The sequence below is a fragment of the Ranitomeya imitator genome, chromosome 1, assembly GCF_032444005.1.
Source record: "Ranitomeya imitator isolate aRanImi1 chromosome 1, aRanImi1.pri, whole genome shotgun sequence".
Classification (NCBI taxonomy): domain Eukaryota; kingdom Metazoa; phylum Chordata; class Amphibia; order Anura; family Dendrobatidae; genus Ranitomeya; species Ranitomeya imitator.
Window position 1 is genome coordinate 273,819,080 of NC_091282.1, and position 17,039 is coordinate 273,836,118.

The window sequence follows — 17,039 nt, forward strand, 5'->3', positions numbered from 1 at the left end:
TTTTGCTGGAAGCTCTGAGACGCAAAGGGTGTACCGCCGTGCCGTTAGTTCGGCACGGTGGGTCTTTTTGCCCCCTTTGCGTGGTTTTTTGCTTTAGGGTTTTTTGTAGACTGCAAAGTTCTCTTTGCTATCCTCGCTCTGTCTAGAATATCGGGCCTCACTTTGCTGAATCTATTTCATCCCTACGTTTTGTCTTTTCATCTTGCTAACAGTCATTATATGTGGGGGGCTGCCTTTTCCTTTGGGGTATTTCTCTGAGGCAAGTCAGGCTTGTATTTCTATCTTCAGGCTAGTCAGTTCCTCAGGCTGTGCCGAGTTGCATAGTTAGTGTCAGGCGCAATCCACAGCTGCCTTTAGTTGTGTTTAGGATAGGTTCAGGTATTGCGGTCTACAGAGATTCCACGTCTCAGAGCTCGTTCTATTGTTTTTGGGTTGTTGTTAGATCACTGTATGTGCTCTGATTACTGGCACACTGTGTTACTGGATTGCCTTCATAACAGTATAGGTGCATCAAATGTTGTGAAGAAGTTAATCACCATTCAAAGTTTTCTGCTGATTAGATATCGGTGCAAAAGGGTTGGACTCTATACTGGGCCTTCACTTCCTTGTCTGTGATTCCCCAGGCCCCTTTGCCTGCCTCCATTCTTTGAGTTCTCAGGCCCCTCCACCTACCTTCAGTCTTTGACTCCTCAGGACCTTTTGCCTACCTAAAGTCTTTGAATGATTCGCCTCCTCCATTTTAATTAGTAGGAAACGTTTGATGGTAAGCATAGGCTTGAGCCATTTGGGTAGCCACCAGGTCCCACTCCAGGGCAGTCCTTGGAATTGCAGCAGCTGACCAATAAGTCAAGGCAGAAATATGAGGCACTGAAGGCGATGACAGACACATGATCATATAGTCCAAGCACAGGTTCAAAATACAAAGCTGGGATGAGGAGCGGAGAGATCAGACAAAACTAGAAAACAAGCCAGTTCAGTAACAGGACATATAAAACAGTAATGCACCTTGACAGGGAGCTAGAAACAAACTGCAGCTAGGACCTAAGCTCAAGCTCAAGCAAGGTATGGAGAAAGGAGTTGCCTAATATATCCACTGCTGGCAGGGCATAGGCAAGGGAAGCAAAACTCTGCAGGACACAATAGTTTTAAATTCCTGCAGAGTCTTGCCATGCCTCCCTATAGACGGATAGAGGTTCTCCAGCAACAGAAGGATATGGGAGTGATGGAAATGCTGCCCGAGGCAGCTCAGCGAGATGGTCTAACATTGGGAGGAGTAGGACGGCGCTTACAAGCCATGCGAGTCAACAGCATGGCAATTGCCTTTGTATCTATTTAGAGACTATTCATAACATTGAATTTATGTTTCTAAAAGTTTATGGAAAGCAGGGAAGTTTTTCAAGCACTGTAGATATGGGTATCACTATGATGACAAAGCAAAGCATCTCTAAAGAGAAGAGCCTGTCTGTGATGGTTTAGAGAATCCTGCATTGAGGAATTCTAACATTCTATGATTCTATGAGTCATTTTTCGAGGATCAGGTCCATTTTTGCATAATAAGTATAAAATAGCACAATACGATGGCAATTGTGCAGAAGAAGCCACTCTACAAAAACTTGCTTAAATGCAGTCACAGTTTTTTAAATGACATAGTATAATGAATTTGCAGAAATTACAAAATTGACAAATCACTACAACCATAGAAGCATGTTGGGGTTAATAGGAGTAAGGAAGAATAGCAGTAATCATAGGAATCCCTGCTGAAACTTCATAGCAATCATTTGTAATTTGCAGGGAAACCTGAGAGCAAATGTTCACGTTCCCTGCAGTGCTACCAAAGAAAAAATAGAAATTACATTGTTTCTAGCAAAATCAAGTTTTTTTTAGCTTGCAAGTTAATGTCAACTGTAACTGGTATTTGGGTATTTTGTGTATTAAATGGAAAAAATTGTTTATTTGACCTGAACAAGTCATGTAGCTTTTGCTGTGCTGTTAGCTGGCAGTGACAAAGTTTTACTTCCAATATGAAGTTTTAGTGATATGATGACATTATCGGTGGCAATACCTAATACCCTGAGCCTCTGGTTGTGAACCACTGTGTAATTTGTAAGGAGACAGCAGGCACGTAGGATGCAGTAACGGATGTAGTCAGAGCAAGGGTTAACAGGGGATATAATTCTACAGTGGATACTCCATGCAAGGAGAAGTAGAGGGAAATTTTCTGAATACAAATTACTGTAACTTGGAACACAGTAGTAAAGCAAGTAACTAAAACAATACGCAATACACTTATCAATCCGGCGCAGTCCTCAGTGTATTCCCTGGGTACAAACGGTGGCGCCAAGGATGTGGCGCAGTGGAAATTTTGTCCTGGAGAGGATGGCGTCCTGGGTCCTGGAGAAGATGGCGTCTTGGGTACTGTCATGGGCGATGTTTTCTTGTGGTCCTGATGCCGGCTTTGGGTCTGGAAGAAAAAGGAATACACAAGGCAATGTCTCTGTCCTGGACGGCAGTTTCCCCTATGTGGGGTCTGTTTAGAAGCTTAACAGGATAAAGTTCACACCGGGTGATATGACTCTCCAGTTTGCGTGGGTGCGAGGCTATGTCCCATACACGGGCCCTTTGTCTCACCGTCAGCGGTGTCAGTGTTGTCAGTTATATCGGTACAAGGCTCTGACGATGGTCTCCGTTTATTGCCCTCTGGCCTTCAGGTCTTAGGCCTGCTCTCTCACGATACTCTGTGTTAGGAGCCTCTACTCTGACCTCTTGCATGCTGCACGTACCCGCCGTAACTGTCAGATTACTTGCACTCTGCAATTCCCTTAGCTTAACCACGCCCCCTTTTCTCAACTGCCAGGAATGGTCTGGGGCCTTAAGCTTTCCACCCTGCAACATAGGTGACAGCCCCAACGGTTCCGGACCTGTCACAGAGGAAGCACACCTAGCTGGGTTCTTCTCCTTACAAATTCATGGGCAGGCTCGGTTTTCTCCATCTATATGAAGAATGTCCCAAACAAGGAACTCCCCACTTTTATCTAAAACAGACAATCCCTTGGCATTACTTGTCATAAATTCATGGCATTAGCGACTTACCGTTAACACCAATTGCCATAAATGTATGGCACAGGAGATGAGCCAGCATCATCTGTAATAGGCCCCTTTAACATCGGAAGTTCTGCTGCAATGGCGGGGTCCAGAGTTAACTGGGATGCTGACTGGTTTAACTTCTGAGATGCCAGCATCCTCTATTTCAGCATTGGTGCATTCGGGATGACTGCGTTCATCCCCAAGACTGCCATGTTTTGTATGGCTATTAGGTTATGCAAATGTACTGTATTACAGTGTATTATATTGCTTAGTTAAAGGGGTTATCCAGGATTTTGTTTGTTCTTTTTCCCACAAGGCTAAGAACTTACCATCAGGTAGTTGCTACCAACTTGTCTGTTCTGCCCTGTGACGATCCGTTTCGGCCCAGGCAGTGACTCCTCTGCTTCCTTTGAACTCACATCAACAGAGCAGCTCTTTCTGCTCTGTCCAATGGGTGTCACTGCCGATGTCATGCTGACTGACAGCTGTTTATTCGCACAGGGGAGAGCCAGCTATCAATGTTTTTCTTTTTACAATAAACACTCTTTTACTCTTTTCCTTGCAGCTCCGGTTCAGGTATTTGGTCCAATGAAGGATGTATTCGTGTAGAAGGAAACTTGAATTACAGTGTTTGCCGCTGCAATCATCTCACTAACTTTGCCATTCTAATGCAAGTTGTGCCTGTCTCGGTAAGAACACATTTTAGATTATTTTAGAATGACTTATTATTTTCCTCAATTTTAAAGATGATTGGGGGTGAAAGGGGAATGAGTATTTGCTTCCCCTAAAAGGGGCAAGTCTCATCATTTTAAATGGTAACATTGAAAATTGCTTGCAATTTACTTGTTAAAAATGATCTTTATTCCTAAAATGGATAGATTAATTAATTTTATTGCTTGGTGCTTGTTGCGTTGTTTACTGAGCATTACTGCAGTCTATTAGCTATGCCCGTTCTCTTAGGCAATGAGGGCAGTGCTTAGAAGCGCTTTACATTAGTAAGTGCTGCCCTGAAGCTGCCCAGAACCAGCACTCCAGATTGGCACTGCACTCCTCTGATTCTGCAGAGTGCACAGTTTGCATTAGTGGCTCTACAATGTTACTGGTCAGAACTGTCAATCCAGCAGGAGCGCACCATTCCCCTGCAAACAGGAAGTCATGAAGCAGGGGAGCTATGTGTTAGGGTTGGCGGAACGCACCAAATATATATATATATATATATATATATATATATATATGAGACAGTAGGTGTGTTCGCAACCCGGGGTCCACCGTGCAGGAGAGAAACCTGCTGCTAGTAACAGGCGGTACAATATGGTGGTATTAGCGAACTCTGTTACTTCACAGATTCACTAAGAAAAGAGAACGCCATGCCCTGTTAATCTCACAGGAGATCACAGCTACCTAATAGACAACGGTGATCATGCAGTCAGAATAGCACACAAGCAACTCCTCTCCGGTGGAGCCGGAATTCTAATTGTAATACACCAGCCCTGAATCCACATACACAAAACTCCTCATCGGAGGTGCCGGTATTCTAGGGGCTTATTAGTTCGACCACACTTAGAATACTGTGTACAGTTCTGGTCTCCGGTGTATAATAAAAACATAGCTGAACTGGAGAGAGGGTGCACAGAAAAGCGACCAAGGTTATTAGAGGACTGGGGGGTCTGCAATACCAAGATAGGTTATTACACTTGGGGCTATTTAGTTTGGAAAAACGAAGACTAAGGGGTGATCTTATGTTAACATATAAATATATGAGGGGACAGTACAAAGACCTTTCTGATGATCTTTTTAATCATAGACCTGAGACAGGGACAAGGGGGCATCCTCTACGTCTGGAGGAAAGAAGGTTTAAGCATAATAACAGACGCGGATTCTTTACTGTTAAAGCAATGAGACTATGGAACTCTCTGTCGTATGATGTTGTAATGAGTGATTCATTACTTAAATTTAAGAGGGGACTGGATGCCTTTATTGAAAAGTATAATGTTACAGGTTATATATACTAGATTCCTTGATAGGGCGTTGATACAGGGAACTAGTCTGATTGCCGTATGTGGAGTTGGGAAGGAATTTTTTCCCCCAATGTGGAGCTTACTCTTTGCCACATGGTTTTTTTTTTGCCTTCCTCTGGATCAACATGTTAGGGCATGTTAGGTTAGGCTATGGGTTGAACTAGATGGACTTAAAGTCTTCCTTCAACCTTAATAACTATGTTACTATGTTACTATTTCAGCCAAAACCTGACAACATTCAACCATGACCACACTGGCGCTGAGCTCATAACATAGGTTTGATACTGGGTTTGAACCTTTTATAGTTTTAGCACTCAAGGACCTTCCCAGTGGTCCAACAGGTACCGCTTCAGGACCTGCGCATGTGACCCCCCAACCTCCAATGGGAGGTCGTCCCGTGGGCATGCCCAGTGTGGGAAAAGCAGGACTTAGTCCCAGAAAGATCTGTTTGCTGCTGATCAGCGCTGGCTACAATGGCAGAGCCTGGAAGAACAGTAGTAACCAGTAGAGTTGAGCGACCTTGACCTTTTTAGAGTCGAGCCGGGTTTTGCGAAACCCGACTATGTCCAAAGTCGGGTCGAGTGAAATCGGCCGATTATGACGTAAAGTCGGGATCGACCGAAACACGAAACCCAATGCAAGTCAATGGGGCAGCATAGTCGGCAGTGAGTGGGGGCCAGGAAAACACCTAGAGTGGCCATTTTAATGTCAAAACCATCCATTCTTCTTAATGAAGCTTGTCAAGCGTAATTTACCTTATAATAATTGGAAGGAATTTGAAATTGGGGGTCATTTGGCTAAAGTTGTGGGGGGTAGGGCTGGTTCAAGTAATTAGTGGGCCCAGGAAATCTGGACCACGTCACGGCAGTGGAGCAGGGAGAGGTAAGTATTTCAACTTTGCAAGTGCTGTGAACCTGAGCAAGCAGGGGGGGCCCACTCGTTGGCATTGGCACTGGCACAGGGCCCCTCAAAGTACAGCGGTGTGTTTGCACGGCGGGGGCGCCTCCCACCGGCAGCAACACTTTTGCGTACTATGAGAGGCCCTGTGCCAGTGACGTCGCCAACTAGTATTCCTCCCCCCACCTGATGAAGGAACCTGCACTTTCATCTGCACCTTCCTCTTTGTCCCCGTGTAAGGTGGTATGGTATGCGGGAAGAGCAACCTGACTTTCAGCAGGGTCACAATGTTGTTGTGTAGCGTGCACGGGGAATGTTGCGTTATGGGTCAATGTACCAGCAGACTCATCTATCACTGGCTGGGCAATGGGCACGATGAAGTGGAAACACAGATATAGGCCCAAAGAAGAAAGTGGGCTAAATGCAGTTCAAAATTGGTAACACAGGAATAACCAGGGGGCATTGCAGTGGAGGACAACTGGAATGAGAGGCTGACACAGAGAGTAGGGCCAAATCAGTAAGTAGTCGAAATGCAGTTCAAAATTGGCAACCGTAGTAAACAGGCGGCACAGCTTTGTTCAGTGGAGGAGAACAGCAAGGAGTGGCAGACACCGATAGTAGGCCCCAACCCAACTAGTAGGCCAAATGCAGTCTAACATTAACAACTACTTAACGAGAGGCTGAAAATGGTATTTCAGGACAGGAAACCAGGAGAACAGCAAGGAGTGGCAGACACCGATAGTAGGCCCCAAACCAACTAGTACGCCAAATGCAGTTGTTCCATTTAACCACAATTTAATGAGAGCCTGAAGATAGAAGCTCAGGAAAGGCAACCTGGGGAACACCTTGGAGTGTAACACACCATCTCTCTCCACCCCATACCCATTTTGTAGGCCTAATGCTGTGTACTTTTCTACAACTACTAAACGAGAGTCGGAAGACCGAAGCAATGGCAAGGAAACCTGGGGAACACCTTGGAGTGTAACACACCATCTCTCTCCACCCCATACCCAATTTGTAGGCCTAATGCAGCCTACTTTCCGACACCTACTAAACGAGAGCATGAAGATCGAAGCTCAGGAAAGGCAACCTGGGGAACACCTTGGAGTGTAACACACCATCTCTCTCCACCCCATACCCATTTTTTAGGCCTAATGCAGTGTACTTTTCTACAACTACTAAACGAGAGTCGGAAGACCGAAGCAATGGCAAGGAAACCTGGGGAACACCTTGGAGTGTAACACACCATCTCTCTCCACCCCATTCCCCATTTTTTAGGCCTAATGCAGCCTACTTTCCGACACCTACTAAACGAGAGCATGAAGATCGAAGCTCAGGAAAGGCAACCTGGGGAACACCTTGGAGTGTAACACACCATCTCTCTCCACCCCATACCCATTTTGTAGGCCTAATGCTGTGTACTTTTCTACAACTACTAAACGAGAGTCGGAAGACCGAAGCAATGGCAAGGAAACCTGGGGAACACCTTGGAGTGTAACACACCATCTCTCTCCACCCCATACCCAATTTGTAGGCCTAATGCAGCCTACTTTCCGACACCTACTAAACGAGAGCATGAAGATCGAAGCTCAGGAAAGGCAACCTGGTGAAAACCTTGGAGTGTAACACAACCTGTCTCTACACCCCATACCAAATTTGTAGGCCTAATGCAGCGTAGTTTCCACCAACTACTAAACGAGAGCCGGAAGATCGAAGCTCATGAAAGGCAACCCGGGGAACACCTTGGAGTGTAACACAACCTCTCTCTACACCACGAAAGGGCTGATTCTTAGGAAGGAAGGCTGTTGTAAATAAGCATTGCGCGTCCGAGGGTGATTATATTCTTATTCGGTATCTACTCACCCTCGGACGCGCCATGCTTCTTGATTTGTAATTAATGTTTATTTGCAATGTGCTTTTGACTTACTCAATTAATTTTTTAATTATTGATTTTATTAAATTAGTAGTTTAACATCTTATTGGAAATAATTTAAAGGAGACGCGACAGGACAACACTCGGTGGATGCCATATCTGTGTTAACAACTCCAAAAAACTTTCAGTTAACTTCTTGCAGGAGAAAGAAATTGTAGCTGTTGGACCTTTGTAGTACAGTTCCAGATATTTGTTGTGTGTTTGTTTTGATTGTTAAAATGTCTGCATTTGAGATCTCAACACGATCTTATTTTTTATAATCAAATTAATTTTTTAAATATTTTATTAGGTTGGTTCAAGGGGTACACGGGCCGCAGTAGACAGGTCAGTGGAGGCCTAGTGGAAGGAGGGACCGCAGATGCGCCACTGTTTCACCCATACACAATTAGTAGGCCTAATGCAGCGTAGTTTCCAACAGCTACTAAACGAGAGCCGGAAGATCGAAGCTCAGGAAAGGCAACCTGGGGAACACCTTGGAGTGTAACACAACCTCTCTCTACACCACGGAAGGGCTGATTCTTAGGAAGGAAGGCTGTTGTAAATAAGCATTGCGCGTCCGAGGGTGATTATATTCTTATTCGGTATCTACTCACCCTCGGACGCGCCATGCTTCTTGATTTGTAATTAATGTTTATTTGCAATGTGCTTTTGACTTACTCAATTATTTTTTTAATTATTGATTTTATTAAATTAATAGTTTAACATCTTATTGGAAATAATTTAAAGGAGACGCGACAGGACAACACTCGGTGGATGCCATATCTGTGTTAACAACTCCAAAAAACTTTCAGTTAACTTCTTGCAGGAGAAAGAAATTGTAGCTGTTGGACCTTTGTAGTACAGTTCCAGATATTTGTTGTGTGTTTGTTTTGATTGTTAAAATGTCTGCATTTGAGATCTCAACACGATCTTATTTTTTATAATCAAATTAATTTTTTAAATATTTTATTAGGTTGGTTCAAGGGGTACACGGGCCGCAGTAGACAGGTCAGTGGAGGCCTAGTGGAAGGAGGGACCGCAGATGCGCCACTGTTTCACCCATACACAATTAGTAGGCCTAATGCAGCGTAGTTTCCAACAGCTACTAAACGAGAGCCGGAAGATCGAAGCTCAGGAAAGGCAACCTGGGGAACACCTTGGAGTGTAACACAACCTCTCTCTACACCACGGAAGGGCTGATTCTTAGGAAGGAAGGCTGTTGTAAATAAGCATTGCGCGTCCGAGGGTGATTATATTCTTATTCGGTATCTACTCACCCTCGGACGCGCCATGCTTCTTGATTTGTAATTAATGTTTATTTGCAATGTGCTTTTGACTTACTCAATTATTTTTTTAATTATTGATTTTATTAAATTAATAGTTTAACATCTTATTGGAAATAATTTAAAGGAGACGCGACAGGACAACACTCGGTGGATGCCATATCTGTGTTAACAACTCCAAAAAACTTTCAGTTAACTTCTTGCAGGAGAAAGAAATTGTAGCTGTTGGACCTTTGTAGTACAGTTCCAGATATTTGTTGTGTGTTTGTTTTGATTGTTAAAATGTCTGCATTTGAGATCTCAACACGATCTTATTTTTTATAATCAAATTAATTTTTTAAATATTTTATTAGGTTGGTTCAAGGGGTACACGGGCCGCAGTAGACAGGTCAGTGGAGGCCTAGTGGAAGGAGGGACCGCAGATGCGCCACTGTTTCACCCATACACAATTAGTAGGCCTAATGCAGCGTAGTTTCCAACAGCTACTAAACGAGAGCCGGAAGATCGAAGCTCAGGAAAGGCAACCTGGGGAACACCTTGGAGTGTAACACAACCTCTCTCTACACCACGGAAGGGCTGATTCTTAGGAAGGAAGGCTGTTGTAAATAAGCATTGCGCGTCCGAGGGTGATTATATTCTTATTCGGTATCTACTCACCCTCGGACGCGCCATGCTTCTTGATTTGTAATTAATGTTTATTTGCAATGTGCTTTTGACTTACTCAATTATTTTTTTAATTATTGATTTTATTAAATTAATAGTTTAACATCTTATTGGAAATAATTTAAAGGAGACGCGACAGGACAACACTCGGTGGATGCCATATCTGTGTTAACAACTCCAAAAAACTTTCAGTTAACTTCTTGCAGGAGAAAGAAATTGTAGCTGTTGGACCTTTGTAGTACAGTTCCAGATATTTGTTGTGTGTTTGTTTTGATTGTTAAAATGTCTGCATTTGAGATCTCAACACGATCTTATTTTTTATAATCAAATTAATTTTTTAAATATTTTATTAGGTTGGTTCAAGGGGTACACGGGCCGCAGTAGACAGGTCAGTGGAGGCCTAGTGGAAGGAGGGACCGCAGATGCGCCACTGTTTCACCCATACACAATTAGTAGGCCTAATGCAGCGTAGTTTCCAACAGCTACTAAACGAGAGCCGGAAGATCGAAGCTCAGGAAAGGCAACCTGGGGAACACCTTGGAGTGTAACACAACCTCTCTCTACACCACGGAAGGGCTGATTCTTAGGAAGGAAGGCTGTTGTAAATAAGCATTGCGCGTCCGAGGGTGATTATATTCTTATTCGGTATCTACTCACCCTCGGACGCGCCATGCTTCTTGATTTGTAATTAATGTTTATTTGCAATGTGCTTTTGACTTACTCAATTATTTTTTTAATTATTGATTTTATTAAATTAATAGTTTAACATCTTATTGGAAATAATTTAAAGGAGACGCGACAGGACAACACTCGGTGGATGCCATATCTGTGTTAACAACTCCAAAAAACTTTCAGTTAACTTCTTGCAGGAGAAAGAAATTGTAGCTGTTGGACCTTTGTAGTACAGTTCCAGATATTTGTTGTGTGTTTGTTTTGATTGTTAAAATGTCTGCATTTGAGATCTCAACACGATCTTATTTTTTATAATCAAATTAATTTTTTTTATATTTAATGATGTTGGTTCAAGGGGTACACGGGCAGCAATAGACAGGTCAGTGGAGGCCTAGTGGAAGGAGTGACGGCAGACAGGCATCAAAGGCCTAACATTGGGCTGGCTGTAGGCAAGTTAAAATTGGTTCCAGGGGAACACGGCCATCAGTGGCCTGGTCAGTGTAGTTGTAGTTGAAAGAACGGGACGCAGACAGGCTTCGAAGGCCTAACATAATAACATAGGGCTGGCTGTAGGCAAGTTAAAATTGGTTCCAAGGGAACACGGCCATCAGTGGCCTGGTCAGTGTAGTTGTAGTTGAAAGAACGGGACGCAGACAGGCTTCGAAGGCCTAACATAACAAACTTGGGCTGGCTGTAGGCACTTTTAAATTTGTTCCAGGGGTACATGGGCAGCAGTGTATGGTCAGTGGAAGTCTAGTGGAAGGAGTGACCGCAGACAGGCTTCGAAGGCCTAACATAACAAACTTGGGCTGGCTGTAGGCACTTTTAAATTGGTTCCAGGGGTACACGGGCAGCAGTGGTCTGGTCAGTGGAAGTCTAGTGGAAGGAGTGACCGCAGACAGGCTTCCAAGGCCTAACATAACAAACTTGGGCTGGCTGTAGGCACTTTTAAATTGGTTCCAGGGGTACACGGGCAGCAGTGGTCTGGTCTGTGGAAGTCTAGTGGAAGGAGTGACCGCAGACAGGCTTCGAAGGCCTAACATAACAAACTTGGGCTGGCTGTAGGCACTTTTAAATTGGTTCCAGGGGTACACGGGCAGCAGTGGTCTGGTCAGTGGAAGTCTAGTGGAAGGAGTGACCGCAGACAGGCTTCCAAGGCCTAACATAACAAACTTGGGCTGGCTGTAGGCACTTTTAAATTGGTTCCAGGGGTACACGGGCAGCAGTGGTCTGGTCAGTGGAAGTCTAGTGGAAGGAGTGACCGCAGACAGGCTTCCAAGGCCTAACATAACAAACTTGGGCTGGCTGTAGGCACTTTTAAATTGGTTCCAGGGGTACACGGGCAGCAGTGGTCTGGTCTGTGGAAGTCTAGTGGAAGGAGTGACCGCAGACAGGCTTCGAAGGCCTATCATAACAAACTTGGGCTGGCTGTAGGCACTTTTAAATTGGTTCCAGGGGTACACGGGCAGCAGTGGTCTGGTCAGTGGAAGTCTAGTGGAAGGAGTGACCGCAGACAGGCTTCGAAGGCCTAACATAACAAACTTGGGCTGGCTGTAGGCACTTTTAAATTGGTTCCAGGGGTACACGGGCAGCAGTGGTCTGGTCTGTGGAAGTCTAGTGGAAGGAGTGACCGCAGACAGGCTTCGAAGGCCTAACATAACAAACTTGGGCTGGCTGTAGGCACTTTTAAATTGGTTCCAGGGGTACACGGGCAGCAGTGGTCTGGTCAGTGGAAGTCTAGTGGAAGGAGTGATCGCAGACAGGCTTCCAAGGCCTAACATAACAAACTTGGGCTGGCTGTAGGCACTTTTAAATTGGTTCCAGGGGTACACGGGCAGCAGTGGTCTGGTCAGTGGAAGTCTAGTGGAAGGAGTGACCGCAGACAGGCTTCGAAGGCCTAACATAACAAACTTGGGCTGGCTGTAGGCACTTTTAAATTGGTTCCAGGGGTACACGGGCAGCAGTGGTCTGGTCAGTGGAAGTCTAGTGGAAGGAGTGATCGCAGACAGGCTTCCAAGGCCTAACATAACAAACTTGGGCTGGCTGTAGGCACTTTTAAATTGGTTCCAGGGGTACACGGGCAGCAGTGGTCTGGTCAGTGGAAGTCTAGTGGAAGGAGTGACCGCAGACAGGCTTCGAAGGCCTAACATAACAAACTTGGGCTGGCTGTAGGCACTTTTAAATTGGTTGCAGGGGTACACGGGCAGCAGTGGTCTGGTCAGTGGAAGTCTAGTGGAAGGAGTGACGGCAGACAGTCTTCGAAGGCCTAACATAACAAAATTGGGCTGACTGTAGGCACTTTTAAATTGGTTCCAGGGTAACACGGCCAGCAGTGGCCTGGTCAGTGTAGTAGTTGTAGAAAGAAGGGACCGCAGACAGGCTTCGAAGGCCTAACATAACAAAAATGTCAAAACAATGGTATTGTCAGTGCCAGGCATTGAAGGATGTCAGCGCCTAGACTACACATTGGTGAAGCTGTGAGAGATAATTTTGCTAGTGGTAGAGCACTGTTTGAGCTGGGGGGGGGAACTGTCTTGTGGCCGGCGGTACAGGCACAGGGCCCCTCATATTACAACGGTGTGTCTGACGTTGGGTGCGCACCACCACCGCCAGAGACACTTTATTGTACTATGAGGGACCCAGTGGCAGTGCCGTCGACCAAAAGCGGCCACACCCACCTCTTCAGACAAACAGCACTCTCAAGGGTCCAAGCGCAAAGTGGCGATAGCACGGCCCCGTGTGGGGAGTTTGGCCATTTCGTGAGGTGGAAACATGTCGTATGCTGGACAATCAGGTGAAGAAAATTACGAGATTGGAAAAGTCATTCAGAATAGTCCACAGGCAAGACCTTTTCATAGGAAAGCTAGGTGTCAGCCGGGCAGGGTGGGGCAAAAGATTTTGAAATCCAGTTGTGGTTCATTTTAATGAAGGTTAGATCATCTACATTTTGGGTAGCCAGACGAGTCCTTTTTTCTGTTAGTATTGAACCTGCAGCACTGAATACTCTTTCTGATAGGACACTAGCTGCCGGGCAAGCAAGCTCCTGCAATGCATATTCTGCCAATTCTGGCCAGGTGTCTAATTTGGATGCCCAGTAATCAAATGGGAATGACGGTTGAGGGAGAACGTCGATAAGGGATGAAAAATAGTTTGTAACCATACTGGACAAATGTTGTCTCCTGTCACTTTGAATTGATGCTGCAGTACCTGTCCTGTCTGCGGTCATAGAAAAATCACTCCACAACCTGGTCAGAAAACCCCTCTGGCCAACGCCACTTCTGATTTCTGCCCCTCTAACACCTCTGGTCTGCTGGCCCCTGGAGCTCGTGTGAGAACGATCACGGGCGCTGTGTGCAGGGAATGCCAGAAGCAAACGGTCAACAAGAGTTGATTGTTTTGTTGCTAATATTAGTTCCAAGTTCTCATGTGGCATAATATTTTGCAATTTGCCTTTATAGCGAGGATCAAGGAGGCAGGCCAACCAGTAATCGTCATCGTTCATCATTTTTGTAATGCGTGTGTCCCTTTTGAGGATACGCAAGGCATAATCCGCCATGTGGGCCAAAGTTCCCGTTGTCAAATCTGCGGTTGTGCTTGGTTGAGGGGCAGTTGCAGGCAAATCTACGTCACTTGTGTCCCTCAAAAAACCAGAACCCGGCCTTGCCACGCCACCAATTTCCCGTGCCCCCGGGAAAGCTTCCTCATTAAAAATATACTCATCCCCATCATCCTCCTCATCCTCCAACTCCTCTTCGCCCGGTACCTCGTCATGTACACTGCCCTGACCAGACAATCGCTGACTGTCATCAAGGCTTTCCTCTTCCTCTGGTGCAGACGCCTGATCCTTTATGTGCGTCAAACTTTGCATCAGCAGACGCATTAGGGGGATGCTCATGCTTATTATGGCGTTGTCTGCACTAACCAGCCGTGTGCATTCCTCAAAACACTGAAGGACTTGACACATGTCTTGAATCTTCGACCACTGCACACCTGACAACTCCATGTCTGCCATCCTACTGCCTGCCCGTGTATGTGTATCCTCCCACAAAAACATAACAGCCCGCCTCTGTTCGCACAGTCTCTGAAGCATGTGCAGTGTTGAGTTCCACCTTGTTGCAACGTCTATGATTAGGCGATGCTGGGGAAGGTTCAAAGAACGCTGATAGGTCTGCATACGGCTGGAGTGTACAGGCGAACGGCGGATATGTGCGCAAAGTCCACGCACTTTGAGGAGCAGGTCGGATAACCCCGGATAACTTTTCAGGAAGCACTGCACCACCAGGTTTAAGGTGTGAGCCAGGCAAGGAATGTGTTTCAGTTGGGAAAGGGAGATGGCAGCCATGAAATTCCTTCCGTTATCACTCACTACCTTGCCTGCCTCAAGATCTACAGTGCCCAGCCACGACTGCGTTTCTTGCTGCAAGAACTCGGACAGAACTTCCGCGGTGTGTCTATTGTCGCCCAAACACTTCATAGCCAATACAGCCTGCTGACGTATGCCAGTAGCTGCCCCATAATGGGAGACCTGGTGTGCAACAGTGGCAGGTGCGGATGGAGTGTTTGTGCGACTGCGGTCTGTGGACGAGCTCTTGCTTCTGCAGGAGGACGAGGAGGAGGAGGAGGAGGAGGGGGTGCGAACGGCTACAGACAACTGTTTACTAGACCGTGGGCTAGGCAGAACTGTCCCAAACTTGCTGTCCCCTGTGGACCCTGAATCCACCACATTTACCCAGTGTGCCGTGATGGACACGTAACGTCCCTGGCCATGCCTACTGGTCCATGCATCTGTTGTCAGGTGCACCTTTGTGCTCACAGATTGCCTGAGTGCATGGACGATGCGCTCTTTAACATGCTGGTGGAGGGCTGGGATGGCTTTTCTGGAAAAAAAGTGTCGACTGGGTAGCTCGTAGCGTGGTACAGCGTAGTCCATCAGGTCTTTGAAAGCTTCGCTTTCAACTAACCGGTAGGGCATCATCTCTAACGAGATTAGTCTAGCTATGTGGGCGTTCAAACCCTGTGTACGCGGATGCGAGGCTAAGTATTTCCTTTTTCTAACCATAGTCTCATGTAGGGTGAGCTGGACTGGAGAGCTGGAGATCGTGGAACTAGCGGGGGTGCCGGTGGACATGGCAGACTGAGAGACGGTGGGAGATGGTATTGTTGCCGCCGGTGCCCTAGATGCAGTGTTTCCTACTACGAAACTGGTGATTCCCTGACCCTGACTGCTTTGGCCTGGCAAAGATACCTGCACAGATACAGCAGGTGGTGCGCTAAATGGTGGTCCTACACTGCCGGAAGGGATGTTGCGTTGATGACTAGCTTCATTGGCCGAGGGTGCAACAACCTTAAGGGACGTTTGTTAGTTAGTCCAAGCTTTCAAATGCATGGTGGTTAAATGTCTATGCATGCAACTAGTATTGAGACTTTTCAGATTCTGACCTCTGCTTAAGGAAGTAGAACATTTTTGACAGATGACTTTGCGCTGATCAATTGGATGTTGTTTAAAAAAATGCCAGACTGCACTCTTTCTAGCATCGGATACCTTTTCAGGCATTGCAGACTGAGCTTTAACCGGATGGCCACGCTGTCCTCCACCAGGTTTTGGCTTTGCCACGCGTTTTGGGCAAGATACGGGCCCGGCAGATGGAACCTGTGGCGATGTTGATGCCTGATGCGGCCCCTCCTCCTCCTCTGCTTCAGAACTGCTGCCGCCTGCACCCTGTTCCCCCAATGGCTGCCAATCGGGGTCAAGAACTGGGTCATCTAATAACTCTTCTTGTACCTCCTGCGCAACTTCGTCTGTGTCACCGTGTCGTTCGGTGGTATAGCGTTCGTGATGGGGCAACATAGTCTCATCAGGGTCTGATTCTTGATCAGCACCCTGCGAGGGCAATGTTGTGGTCTGAGTCAAAGGACCAGCATAGTAGTCTGGCTGTGGCTGTGCGTCAGTGCACTCCATGTCAGATTCAATTTGTAATGGGCATGGACTGTTAACTGCTTCACTTTCTAAGCCAGGGACGGTATGTGTAAAGAGCTCCATGGAGTAACCCGTTGTGTCGCCTGCTGCATTCTTCTCTGTTGTTGTTTTTGCTGAAGAGGACAAGGAAGTGACTTGTCCCTGACCGTGAACATCCACTAACGACGCGCTGCTTTTACTTTTACCAGTTTCACGAGAGGAGGCAAAAGAGCTAGAGGCTGAGTCAGCAAGATAAGCCAAAACTTGCTCTTGCTGCTCCGGCTTTAAAAGCGGTTTTCCTAATCCCAGAAAAGGGAGCGTTCGAGGCCTTGTGTAGCCGGACGACGAACCTGGCTCCACAGCTCCAGACTTAGGTGCAATATTTTTTTCCCCACGACCACCTGATGCTCCACCACTACCACTACCCTCATTACCAGCTGACAATGAACGCCCCCGGCCACGACCTCTTCCACTAGACTTCCTCATTGTTTTAAAAACGTAACCAAACTAACGTTATTTGTTGCAGTCACACAACTTACACGGTGAGCTATAAC

At 46.2% G+C, this 17,039-nt stretch overlaps 1 protein-coding gene across 1 annotated transcript in view; it reads left to right on the forward strand.

Annotated features, from left to right (window-relative positions):
- The window catches only part of ADGRD1 (adhesion G protein-coupled receptor D1), a 1,443,566-nt gene that overhangs the window by 538,913 nt on the left and 887,614 nt on the right, over nt 1-17,039 (forward strand). The window contains exon 15 of the mRNA XM_069756056.1: nt 3,650-3,773. Coding sequence (XP_069612157.1) covers nt 3,650-3,773 — 124 coding nt within the window. The remainder of the gene's footprint in view (nt 1-3,649; nt 3,774-17,039) is intronic.